At 43.8% G+C, this 13,594-nt stretch overlaps 1 protein-coding gene across 3 annotated transcripts in view; it reads left to right on the top strand.

Annotated features, from left to right (window-relative positions):
* Nucleotides 1-436: 436 nt before the first annotated feature.
* Nucleotides 437-13,594, top strand: part of LOC106580977 (neurobeachin) — a 344,141-nt gene continuing 330,983 nt past the window's right edge. For all 3 annotated transcript variants that reach the window (XM_045703701.1, XM_045703700.1, XM_014162593.2), the window contains exon 1: nucleotides 437-930. In XM_045703701.1, coding sequence (XP_045559657.1) covers nucleotides 667-930 — 264 coding nt within the window. In that variant the 5' untranslated portion in view covers nucleotides 437-666. The remainder of the gene's footprint in view (nucleotides 931-13,594) is intronic.

Raw genomic sequence — 13,594 nt, 5'->3', positions numbered from 1 at the left:
GCACCATATTTAGTGCAAGTTTGACCAGAGCCTAGTGGACTATAAAGAGAAATAGAGTGCCACTTGTATTTAGGCTACCTGTAATAAAACAATTATTCAAACTACCCGCAAAGCTTTTCACAATCTAATCTTTAATAAGGTGCTTTCTCTATTGTGTTACTGGCGCTTTCACTAAAAAGCCTTTGAGTAATCTTTTCCTCCCTTCTATTGGCTACTGCTTTGATAAATGAAGTTTAGACAGCAATAAAACAACAAAGATGGACTGATTCACAACCAATTCAACTGTAAAGGCTTTGTTGAATCCCTTTAAAGTATTCTCTCCTAAAATTACATACACCTCATGTGACGCGCTTCTTCCCGCAGGCAGGGGGCAACATGACCGAGCTATAGCCTAGAGACCCTGCAGCGGTTGCGGCGCTGTTCAGCTTCAATCTGTTCAGATTAACGGAAGACGTCTGCGTACAGGGAAGGACACTGCTCGTTCTACCCTCAGTAAATGATTACCAGATTGCGGTTCCTATTCGCGCACGGCAGAGAGAGTGGATGTAAACAATATAGAGGTTTCCCTTTCGTCAGGCTCTTCCAGAATCTTCTATTTTGTATCCTAATTAATTGATGCAGTTGAACAGCGATTAAAGCAGGTGATATCGATCTGGTTGAAAGGACATGACAAGTGAGAGGCCGGCGGTGAAGATGCCGGGAGCTGTGTCTCTTTCGGACCGTGAAATCCCCCCGGGTCATGGGCAGCAAGTGTGCTCAGGTACTGGGAAAATAATGGTATCTGGCTCGGGTTCTATGGTTCTACCGGGCGGGATAATCAACCCGCAGGTGCCCATCCGGAATATCAAGATGAAATTCGCGGTTCTGATCGGATTGATCCAGGTGGGGGAGGTTAGCAACAGGGATATCGTGGAGACTGTGCTCAACCTGGTAAGGAAATATAAACCATATCAGCAACAGCATTTTACACATGTAACACAACATCATCAACACGCACAGAGCGCTACATTGTACCACCATAATAAAGGGTACGGGTCTCAGTGGATGACTCGATGCCTGGCAAAACGGGGGTTGCAGCTTCTGCATGTGTTCTGTTCTGTACAGGTCTGACATTGTAGTCTAGAAACCCTGTAACTAGAGATTACAGATAGGGTGTTATTAGAGATGGGGTTCATTCTTATTGGGGATTGAGGCATTACTCTGAACTCTTATGGAGTGTGACCGTTTCCTCATTTGAGTTTGTGCTTGTTAGACAACACTTCAACATCTGAAGATGACTACTAACATAACATGACCCATTTGCAATATTTAGAACACACAGATCAGGTACATGGTGCCCAGATCAGATACATGATGTGGTGGATGGGACCACAGAAGGTGCCGCACTGGGCAAAAACTGGTTGAACCAACGTTGTTTCCACGTGATTTCAACCCAAAAAATAAAAGTGACGTTGAATCAAGGTGGGAAAACTGATATAATTTGCAAAAAGTCATCAATGTAAGGGCATTTCATTTTTTTTTCACACAAGTTTTTAACCTAAATCCAATGACATGGTGACATTTGTTGTTGATTTTACATTGCATTCACAACTCAATTGACAACTCAACGAAATGTAAATCAAAACTAGATGTTAAACTGACGTCTGTGCCCAGTGGGGTGTGTCTGTCTGTATGTCTGTCTGTCTGTGTGTTCATGCATGTGTCTGTTTGTACAGGGCAGAGATTTGTGCTGCTGTGGTCTGGCTGCTAGACCCATTCCACCTGTATGCTCTGTGATCACCAGGGGAACAAGAAACACACCAGATAGCCCCAGCACACTGTCACATGTCTACAGCCCCTCTGCATCAGATGCAGACTCATGCCATGGTGTTCACAGACTTACTTGACCCTTTTGCTCTGTGGTGAGCATAGTTCTTTCACAATACTGTATCAGCCACCACAATACAATCCATGATCATGACCATATGGACCACAGGGATGGCAGTAGCTCAGATTGGAAACATGATATGAATGTTTACAGCAGATAGACCAATCTGTCAACAGGCTTCAGCTTAGTGGAGTTGAACTTGGCACTCAGTGTGAAATTGAGACTAAACTGTGATCATTTTCAATGGGGAAGATTCCTCTGTAGTACAATAACATGTCTTCAATAGATGCTGATGTAATAATGGCTTTATAAAATACATTTGATTGATTGATTTGACATATATATATATATATATATATATATTTAACTACTTTAGGTGGACATTGGCTAGTGAAGGCTGGTAGTAACAGTAAAGCCTAACTGTGGCTGATGCCTAGTTCAGACTTCACCAATCAATCAATCACATTTATTTATAAAGCCCTTTTTACATCAGCCGATGTCACAAAGTGCTGTACAGAAACCCAGCCTAAAACCCTAAACCGCAAGCAATGCAGGTGTAGAAGCATAAGAGGCAACCTTAATGGTAGCTGTTGCAGGTATGAAGATGGAACCAGTCCATTCAATCATCATATTTCACTAATAGTTCCCATTTGGCCTCTTAGGCTTCCTGTCTAATATATCTGGATAAATGGTGAAATATTAGTCCTACTAGGCTATAGTTGTTTCATATGATAGCTTTCATTTGTAGCGAGATGTGTTGAATGGAAAATCTGTCTTTATTAACCATCATCCATCAACTCCTTGTAGAAGTGGAAATTGTAGATGAGTCTCAAATGGCACTCTATTTCCTATATAGTGCACTATGTTTGACCAGAGCCCTATGGTCAAAAGTAGTGAACTATAGGAATAGAGTTCCATGTGTGTACATACTGTGTTTCATGTGATGCTTTTTAGTGCTGCATGTCAGGAGGTGTGTTTTTAATGTGCCCCTGGTATGATGAAACAGTGTGTATGATGGTGAACAGTTCTGTATCGAGAACATTCCATTTCTTTCTGAGTAATGTCTCCTCTCTAACAAATGGTTCCATTAACACGTCTCTGTCATCAGGCAGGACAAACTACAGTACATGAGAACTAGAATGAATAGCATAACTCTCAATTAGAGATTGTTAAAGAGCAAAAATGGAATCTAAAAATGTGATTGCTGTAATGGAAAACAGACACAAGCAGGCTAGGGTAGAGATGTAGCATGCATTCCAAATGGTACCCTATTCCTGATACAGTGGACTACTTTTGACCAGTATACTATAAAGAGAATAGAGTGCTATTTGGGACGCAACATATGAGTGTGCAGGGCTGCATCTGTCTGTGATTCATATCCCCACAGTTCACTTGAGGTTGGATGACCACATACCGTAGCAGCACGGTCTCAATTGGAGAGAGACCGTGGGATGGAGGGAACATTTTAGCATAATGCTAATATAATGCTAATCGTGTCTCTCATGTATGTATGAATGAATGATTCAGAGGGTCAGGACTCTGAACAGAGACCAGTCTGATTACAGAACAATGGAGAGAGAGACGTGGAGAGACAGAGAGCAGAGTCAAGTAGGATCAGGGTGACAATGATGAGTGGATGAAAGGAGGAGTAGGAAGATGTGGAGGAGGTGGAGTAGGAGGGGAAGAGAGATATAGGTCAAGTTCGACTAGATTTGCAGGCGTTGCATTGAGTCAACCAATGGTTGCGTGCTATGTCATCACTATGCAGTCGGGCATCAGAGGGTGATATCATGTGATGTGGTTAGCTGATATGTTAAAAATACAGTACCTATCCAGGCATTGTAAGATCTTGCATGTATCTGCAATGTATTTGGGAAGGAACTCGACCATAGTGATCTATCGTATGAGGCCTTGTAAAAACCTTGTACACATTATCTTGATGTGTACATGCATCCTGAACATATGGACTGGCATGTTGAATCTAGCTAGTGTTATGAATAACTAGGGAATTTAGGGAGGCAGGTAGCCGAAGTGGTTAGAGCGTTGGGCCAGTAACCGAAAGTTTGCTAGATCAAATCCCCGAGCTGACAAGTAAACAATCTGTCGTTCTGCCTCTGAACAAGGCACTGTTCCTAGGCTGTCATTGTGAAAAAGAATTTGTTCTTAACTGACTTGCCTACTTAAATAAAAGGTTAAATATGGCTGAGAAGTGAAGTTGGCCATCCCTCGATCTAGACTAGGGCTATGTCCCAAATGACACCCTATATAGTGCACTATGGGACCTGGTCAAAAGTAGTACTGTACACTACAGTATAGAGAATAGGGTGCCATTTGGGATGCAACCTAGATGATGGAACACCACTCCTGGGTCTTAAAGGGCTAAACTCCATTCTGACACATCAACTGCACACCGTCCTGTGGAGGAGAATAATGAACCTCCTATCAGACAGATGCTACAACACTGTGTTGTGATGCTATAAGGCAGTATCCTGCCCCACGGTGCCACCTTCCATCATCTCAGCTCATTAGGCCTGGTTAGCTCGTTTATCTTCTCTATAGAAGCCAGTCTGAATAAAGCTCTAAATAAGATAACGTGTCATAATGAATTAGCTCTCCCCTCTAGGTGGGTTTCATTCAGCAGGGTTGTATTCATTAGTGCACAGCGTAGCAAAACGTTTTGCAATGGTAAACGTTTTGTAAACGAAAATGACAGTTTCTTATTGAAAAAGTTCAGGTCTGTTTTCTTCCGTTTGGTTTCTAGTGAATACTACCCAGGAATTTGATTGTTTAATGAGGGGTGAGATTAATCAGGACTTTTTCACTTAGCAACATTCAGATTCAGTATTTAATAGTCACATGTACAGGGTTGCAGGTGTGATTGCTGGGTACAGTGGAAATCTTAGGCTTCGAGTTCCAAGTGGGGGAAAAAAAGTATTTGATCCCCTGCTGATTTTGTACGTTTGCCCACTTACAAAGAAATGATCAGTCTATAATTTTAATAGTAGGTTTATTTGAACAGTGAGAGACAGAATAACAACAAAAAAATCCACAAAAACGCATGTCAAAAATGTTATAAAATGATTTGCATTTTACTGAGGGAAATAAGTATTTGACCCCTCTGCAAAACATGACTTAGTACTTGGTGGCAAAACCCTTGTTGGCAATCACAGAGGTCAGATGTTTCTTGTAGTTGGCCACCAGGTTTGCACACATCTCAGGAGGGATTATGTCCCACTCCTCTTTGCAGATCTTCTCCGAGTCATTAAGGTTTCGAAGCTGACGTTTGGCAACTCAAACCTTCAGCTCCCTCCACAGGTTTTCTATGGGATTAAGGTCTGGAGACTGACTAGGCAACTCCAGGACCTTAATGTGCTTCTTCTTGAGCCACTCCTTTGTTGCCTTGGCCGTGTGTTTTGGGTCATTGTCATGCTGGAATACCCATCTACAACCTATTTTCAATGCCCTGGCTGAGGGAAGGAGGTTCTCACCCAAGATTTGACGGTACATGGCCCCGTCCATCGTCCCTTTGATGCGGTGAAGTTGTCCTGTCCCCTTAGCAGAAAAACACCCCCAAAGCATAATGTTTCCACCTCCATGTTTGACGGTGGAGATGGTGTTCTTGGGGTCATAGGCAGCATTCCTCCTCCTCCAAACACGGCGAGTTGAGTTGATGTCAAAGAGCTCCATTTTGGTCTCATCTGACCACAACACTTTCACCAGTTGTCCTCTGAGTCATTCAGATGTTCATTGGCAAACTTCAGACGGGCATGTATATGTATTCTTGAGCAGGGGGACCTTGCGGGCGCTGCAGGATTTCAGTCCTTCACGGCGTAGTGTGTTACCAATTGTTTTCTTGGTGACTATGGTCCCAGCTGCCTTGAGATCATTGACAAGATCCTCCCGTGTAGTTCTGAGTTGATTCCTCACCGTTCTCATGATCATTGCAACTCCACGAGGTGAGATCTTGCATGGAGCCCCAGGCCGAGGGATATTGACAGTTCTTTTGTGTTTCTTCCATTTGCGAATAATCACACCAAATGTTGTCACCTTCTCACCAAGCTTCTTGGCGATGGTCTTGTAGCCCATTCCAGCCTTGTGTAGGTCTACAATCTTCTCCCTGACATCCTTGGAGAGCTCTTTGGTCTTGGCCATGGTGGAGAGTTTGGAATCTGATTGATTGATTGCTTCTGTGGACAGGTGTCTTTTTTACAGGTAGCAAGCTGCGGTTAGGATCACTCCCTAATCTCAGCTCGTTACCTGTATAAAAGCCACCTGGGAGCCAGAAATCTTTCTGATTGAGAGGGGGTCAAATACTTATTTCCCTCATTAAAATGCAAATGAATTTATAACATTTCTGACATGTGTTTTTCTGGATATTTTTGTTGTTATTCTGTCTCTCACTGTTCAAATAAACCTACCATTAAAATTATAGACTGATCCTTTCTTTGTCAGTGGGCAAACGTACAAAATCAGCAGGGGATCAAATACTTTTTCCCCCCACTGTAAGTGAATTAAAATGATGTAAATGGTAATAAAAACAACAACAATATGAATATAAATAGCACTATATACTATGTACAATAACAACTGTAGCAGTGATGAGTAAATAAGGCAGAGTAAATACTGTTGAGGGGGTGGGGGGGAATGACCATAGGGGGAGCAAAATGACCATTGAGGGAGTGTGGGCACAAAAAAAAATGTAAAACCTGTTTTGATCAGCAGGCTGTTCTTCTCCTGTAGTTTGTCCCAGCAATTCATTAAATATGTAATAACACATCATGTTCATAAAGTGCTTCGCTGAAACCCAATCGTGCTAAGATCAGGGACCAGTACATAGTGTATTTACATTTGCATATTCTGGATATTACTGAATAGGTCAGAAAACTAGTCATCTAGAATATGATTATTCTGGTCAGCCAGCGCAGAGCCCAAGCACCATTCTGCCAGGCTGGTGGTGTCTCTGGGTGGCAGCTGGCACGTTGCCTCACTTCATATCCCACATCTGTTTTACAGGGTGGCTGACAAGGTGAGGGATGGCTGGCTGATGGATTGATCAGAGGCTGCTACTGATAGATGCTGCAGTAGTCCTACAGTAACAGTGTGATTGATGATGCAGTAGGACTACAGTAACAGTATGTTTGATGACACAGTAGTCCTACAGTGACAGTGTTATAGTTGATAAAATAGGCCCTGCAGTAAGTGTAATAGATGATGCAGTAAGCCTACAGTAACAGTGTGATTGATGATGCAGTAGGACTACAGTAACAGTGTGATTGATGATGCAGTAAGCCTACAGTAAGTGTGATTGATGATGCAGTAGGACTACAGTAACAGTGTGATTGATGATGCAGCAGGCCTACAGTAACAGTGTGATAGATGATGCAGCAGGCCTACAATAACAGTGTTATAGATGCTGCTGCAGGCCTACAGTAAGTGTTATAGATGATGCAGTAAGCCTACAGTAACAGTGTGATTGATGATGTAGTAGACCTACAGTAACAGTGTTATAGATGATGCCGCAGGCCTACAGTAACAGTGTTATAGATGATGCAGCAGGCCTACAGTAACAGGGTTATATATGATGCAGTAGGCCTACAGTAAAATTTTTGTAGATGATGCAGCAGGCCTACAGTAACAGTGTGATTGATGATGCAGTAGACCTACAGTAACAGTGTTATAGATGATGCAGTAGGCCTACAGTAACAGTGTGATTGATGATGCAGTAGGACTACAGTAACAGTGTGATTGATGATGCAGTAAGCCTACAGTAACAGTGTTATAGATGATGCAGCAGGCCTACAGTAACAGGGTTATATATGATGCAGTAGGCCTACAGTAAAATTTTTGTAGATGATGCAGCAGGCCTACAGTAACAGTGTGATTGATGATGCAGTAGACCTACAGTAACAGTGTTATAGATGATGCAGTAGGCCTACAGTAACAGTGTGATTGATGATGCAGTAGGACTACAGTAACAGTGTGATTGATGATGCAGTAAGCCTACAGTAACAGTGTTATAGATGATGCAGTAGGCCTACAGTAACAGTGTGATTGATGATGCAGTAGGCCTAGAGTAACAATGTGATTGATGATGCAGTAGGACTACAGTACCAGTGTAATTGATGATGCAGTAGGCCTACAGTAACAGTGTTGTAGATGATGCAGTAGGCCTACAGTAACAGTTTTATAGATGATGCAGTAGGTCTACAGTAACAGTGTTATAGATGATGCAGTAAACCTACAGCAAAGCAGTGTTATAGATGATGCAGTAGGCCTACAGTAGCAGTGTGATTGATGATGCAGTAAGCCTACAGTAACAGTGTTATAGATGATGCAGTAGTCCTACAGTAACATTGTGATGTGTAGCCTAACTGTGTTAGTGTACCAGCTTTATTCATCTACACGGCCCCAGGAGACCAGCCCCAGTGACCTTGCTGCTGCAGTAATATAAAAGTGTGTTTGAAATGGCTCCCTATATAGAGAATAGCGTGCCATTTGGGATGCAGACAACGACAGCCCCATATTCATAAGGACAGCCCGTGCATTCAATGTCTAAGCACTCAGTCTCAGTGTAGGGATCACTATTTCTCATCTTTACATTTTCCTTGATTTAAGTTGAAATCTAAATGTAAATCAGTAATAGTGATGTGACTAAACTCAGGCTCCTGTTTGTCACATGGCTTATGTCCTGTTGTCTAAACATGACAAAGCAGTGTGTGTGTGTGCTTGCGTGTCTGTTTAGGATGTCATGCTGCTTGATAGTCTTAGTGGGTATATACAGTTTGGGTATTAGGGCACAAGGCGAGACCCAGATGCAGACACAGGAGGCAGATGGTTAGAGTCCAAGGTGTTTATTAACAATCCAAAAGGGGTAGGCAAGAGAATGGTTGTGGACAGGCAAAAGGTCAAAACTAGTTCAGAGGTACAGAATGGCAGGCAGGCTTGAGTTCAGGGCAGGCAGAATGGTCAGTTAGGCGGAAATGGAGTCTGGAAAAACAGGCAAAGGTCAAAACCGGGAGTACTAGTAAGAGAGAATAGAAAATAGAAAACCACGTCTGCACTTCGTTCTCTCGTTTACTTTTTGTATTATTCGTCTTTTATGTATATATTTTAATTTATTTTCAATCTCTTTTCTATTTTTAAATGAAATATACCTTCCGGTAACCTGCCTCACTCAATGTGACACGGATCCTCTATTTTTTTTTTTAAGACCTTATAGCCAGAACCTCCATCAGAAGCTAGCCATCAGAAGCTAACCAGCTAATTAGCTACTAGCTATTTAGTCATTGTTAGCCACTGCTAGCGGCCTTTACCTTCTGCACAGGCACCAACTGTTTTTTTTAGCATGGATAATACTTACCACCCTCGGACTGTTTTTCTCCACTACAACGCCGGATTCCTGCCGTAAACCCTGGACCATTACTCCTGATCATCACAGCTAGCTAGCTGCCACCGAGTGACCCAGCCCCGAAGCTAGCCCTGAGCCAGGCCCACCTCCCGGCCTACTCTGTGATCACCCGGCTACCCAGCAGATGCCTCCCGGACATGGCTAGAATCCACTACTCCACCGGATACTTGCCATAAGCTCTGGACCTTTGCAGTGGATCATCGCTGCTAGCTAGCTGCTACCGAGTGGCTATAGTGGCTAATGCCCCTGCCCCAAACTAGCACCAGTTAGCCGCGAGCCAGGACGAAACGAAATTACTACAACCACAATACCTCTTTTGCCATCTGGCCCAGTGTCATGTCCTGACCAGTAAAAGGGGTTGTTTGTTATTATAGTTTGGTCAGGGCGTGGCAGGGGGTGTTTGTTTAGGGTGTTTCGGGGTGTTTTGGTTTATGTTCTTGTTAGTGTATTTCTATGTTCATTCTATTTGTTCTATTTCTATGCGTAGTTTATTGGGTTGACCTTCAATTGGAGGCAGCTGTTCCTCGTTGCCTCTAATTGAAGGTCCTATTTAATAGAGGTGTTTTTGTCATGGGATTTGTGGGTAGTTGTTTCTCTGTATAGTCATTTTGTCCTTACGAGACTGTTTTTTCGTCGTTGTTTTTTTAAAGTGTTTTGTATCACTTTTCTTTATAAATAAAGAAGAAGATGAGCACTTACATTCCCGCTGCGTTTTGGTCCACTCCATACGACGGACGTGACACCCAGACCCTTTGTCGACACAACGCCCGCCGTACCACCACGACTGGTCCGCAGACATATTTCCATCTGCTGTGCCCTCAACCGGCCATTGCCGGACGTCGGAACAGACGCTTCTACTTACCCCGGCCTGCTAACTTTAAACGCTGTGTCTCCCGCGTGCTAGCGTAGTAACGACTACCCCGCGGCTTCCGTGTTACATCTATTGCTGTTCACAGGACCCTATGATCACTTGGCTACATAGCTGATGCCTGCTGGACTGTTCATTTATCACGGTACTCCATTTTGTTAATTGTTTTTGTTTATCTGTCGGCCCTAGCCCCGAACTCAGGCCCTGTGTGTAGTTAACCGACCCTCTCTGCCCATTCATTGCCATTTTACCTGTTGTTGTTGTCTTAGCTGATTAGCTGTTGTTGTCTTACCCGTTGTTGTCTTAGCTAGCTCTCCCAATCAACACCTGTGATTGCTTTATGCCTCGCTTTATGTCTCTCTCAAATGTCAATATGCCTTGTATACTGTTGTTTAGGATAGTTATCATTGTTTTAATTTACAGTGGAGCCCCTAGTCCCACTCTACATGCCTCAGATTCCTCCTTTGTTCCACCCCCCACACATGCGGTGACCTCACCCAGTATAACCAGCACATCCAGAGATGCAACCTCTCTTATCACCACTCAGTGCCTGGGCTTACCTCCACTGTACCCGCACCCCACCATACCCCTGTCTGCACATTATGCCCTGAATCTATTCTACCACACCCAGAAATCTGCTCCTTTTATTCTCTGTCCCCAACGCACTAGACGACCAGTTTTGATAGCCTTTAGCCGTACCCTCATCCTACTCCTCCTCTATTCCTCGGGTGATGTGGAGGTTAACCCAGGCCCTGCGTGTCCACAGGCACTCTCATTTGTTGACTTCTATAATCGAAAAAGCCTTGATTTCATGCATGTCAACATCAGAAGCCTCCTCCCTAAGTTTGTTTTTCTCACTGCTTTAGCACACTCTGCCAACCCTGATGTCCTTGCCATGTCTGAATCCTGGCTTAGGAAGGCCACCAAAAATTCTGAGATTTCAATACCCAACTACAACATTTTCCATCAAGATAGAACTGCCAAAGGGGGAGGAGTTGCAATCTACTGTAGAGATAGCTTGCAAAGTTCTGTCATACTTTCCAGGTCTATGCCCAAACAGTTCGAGCTTCTAATTTTAAAAATGAATCTCTCCAGAAATAAGTCTTTCACTGTTGCCGCCTGTTATAGACCCCCCTCAGCTCCCAGATGTGCCCTGGACACCATATGTGAATTGATTGCCCCTCATCTATCTTCAGAGTTCGTTCTGTTAGGTGACCTAAACTGGGATACGCTGAACACCCCGGCAGTCCTACAATCTAAACTAGATGCCCTCAATCTCACACAAATCATCAAGGAACCCACCAGGTACAACCCTAAATCCATAAACATGGGCACCCTCATAGATATTATCCTGACCAACTTGCCCTCCAAATACACCTCTGCTGTTTTCAATCAGGATCTCAGCGATCACTGCCTCATTGCCTGCATCCGCTATGGGTCCGCGGTCAAACGACCACCCCTCATCACTGTCAAATGCTCCATAAAACACTTCTGCGAGCAGGCCTTTCTAATCAACCTGGCCCGGATATCCTGGAAGGATATTGACCTCATCCCGTCAGTCGAGGATGCCTGGTCGTTCTTTAAAAGTAATTTCCTCACCATCCTAAATAAGCATGCCCATTTAAAAAAATGTAGAACTAAGAACATATATAGTCCTTGGTTCTCACTCCAGACCTGACTGCCCTTGACCAGCACAAAAACATCCTGTGGCGGACTGCAATAGCATCGAATAGTCCCCACAATATGCAACTGTTCAGGGAAGTCAGGAACCAATACACGCAGCCAGTCAGGAAAGCAAAGGCTAGCTTTTTCAAACAAAAGTTTGCATCCTGTAGCTCTAACTCCAAAATGTTTTGGGACACTGTAAAGTCCATGGAGAGCAAGTGCACCTCCTCCCAGCTGCCCACTGCACTGAGGCTAGGTAACACGGTCACCACCGATAAATCCATGATAATTGAACATTTCAATAAGCATTTCTCTACGGCTGGCCATGCTTTCCTCCTGGCTACCCCAACCCCGGCCAACAGCCCCCCCCCGCAGCTACTTGCCAGAGCCTCCCCAGCTTCTCCTTCACCCAAATCCAGATAGCAGATGTTCTGAAAGAGCTGCAAAACCTGGACCCGTACAAATCAGCTGGGCTAGACAATCTGGACCCTCTCTAAAACTATCCACCACCATTGTTGCAACCCCTATTACCAGTCTGTTCAACCTCTCTTTCATAGACCTATATCCATCTAAAAAGTCAAAACCAGTTCAGAGTTCCAGAGGTACAAAATGGCAGGCAGGCTCGAGGTCAGGGCAGGCAGAATGGGAAGGCAGAATGGTCAGGCAGGCGGGAATGGAGTCCAGAAAAACAGGCAAAGGTCAAAACCAGGAGTACTAGTAAGAGAGAATAGAAAAGCAGGCACACGGGAAAAACAGTCTGGTTGCCTTGAATATACAAGATGAACTGGCACAGAGAGACAGGAAACACAGGGATAAATACACCAGGGAAAATAAGCGACACCTTAAGGGGGTGGAGAGAATCACAAGGACAGGTGAAACAGATCAGGGCGTGACACTGGGAGTTGAATGGTCAGAAATCCGGTATGTATTGGGCTACGTCCCAAATGGAACCCTATTCCCTATATATTGCACTACATTTGACCTGGGCCCATATTTAGTAGTTCACTAAATAGAGAATAGGGTGCCATTAGGGGAACAAGCCTGGTCTGTCTGTATCTGTTATGTTTCTGGGTCATAATGCTTCTTAGTACAGGAAACTTTCTAATGCGCCCTGCCCCCTGTAGCGCTACATACCTGTCTGGATTAGTCGCCTTTGACCGGCATTACAGAGAAAATACCAGGGTCGTGTTCCAAATAGAACGCTATTCCCTATATAGTGCACTACTTTTGAACAAGGTCCATAGGTCTCTGGTCAAAAGTAGTGCACTAGATAGGGAATAGGGTACCATTGGGATCGATCCCAGGCTAAACACAAAATCAGCCTTGGAAACCAACACTGTGCAGCCTCTTGTAATCTTCATTGAACAACATTCTGGAACTAACCACAATGGAACACCACAGTCCCTGTTTGGGCTTCATGCTGCTAGCTTTTTCCCCAAATCAATATTTTGCTGAGAAAAGCAGTTTATTTTCTCGCAACAAATGTGTTACTGATGTTGATGTTTTTTGCCTGAGGCAAATTGAAACCTTCAGCCACATTTACTGGATGTACTTAGTTGGGCCATGATCTTTCAATTCCGATTAAAAGGCATATTGAGGTGATGAGGACATGGTTGATCACACGTTACAGCTTGGGAGACTTCTGTCCTGTTGTCTTGTGGAATTTGAGCTTCATAGAATTAAGTTAAACATTTACCTGAAGACATGGACATTCAGAACGTGTCTGAGGAATGGACAGACGTATTTCAGCTTGTGTCAGCTCTTCACCCAGGAAGTAGACAACTGT

Source organism: Salmo salar, chromosome ssa20, assembly GCF_905237065.1.
Source record: "Salmo salar chromosome ssa20, Ssal_v3.1, whole genome shotgun sequence".
NCBI lineage: Eukaryota > Metazoa > Chordata > Actinopteri > Salmoniformes > Salmonidae > Salmo > Salmo salar.
The sequence above is the reverse complement of the archived record's forward strand: the minus strand, read 5'-3'. Positions and strand labels throughout refer to the sequence as shown.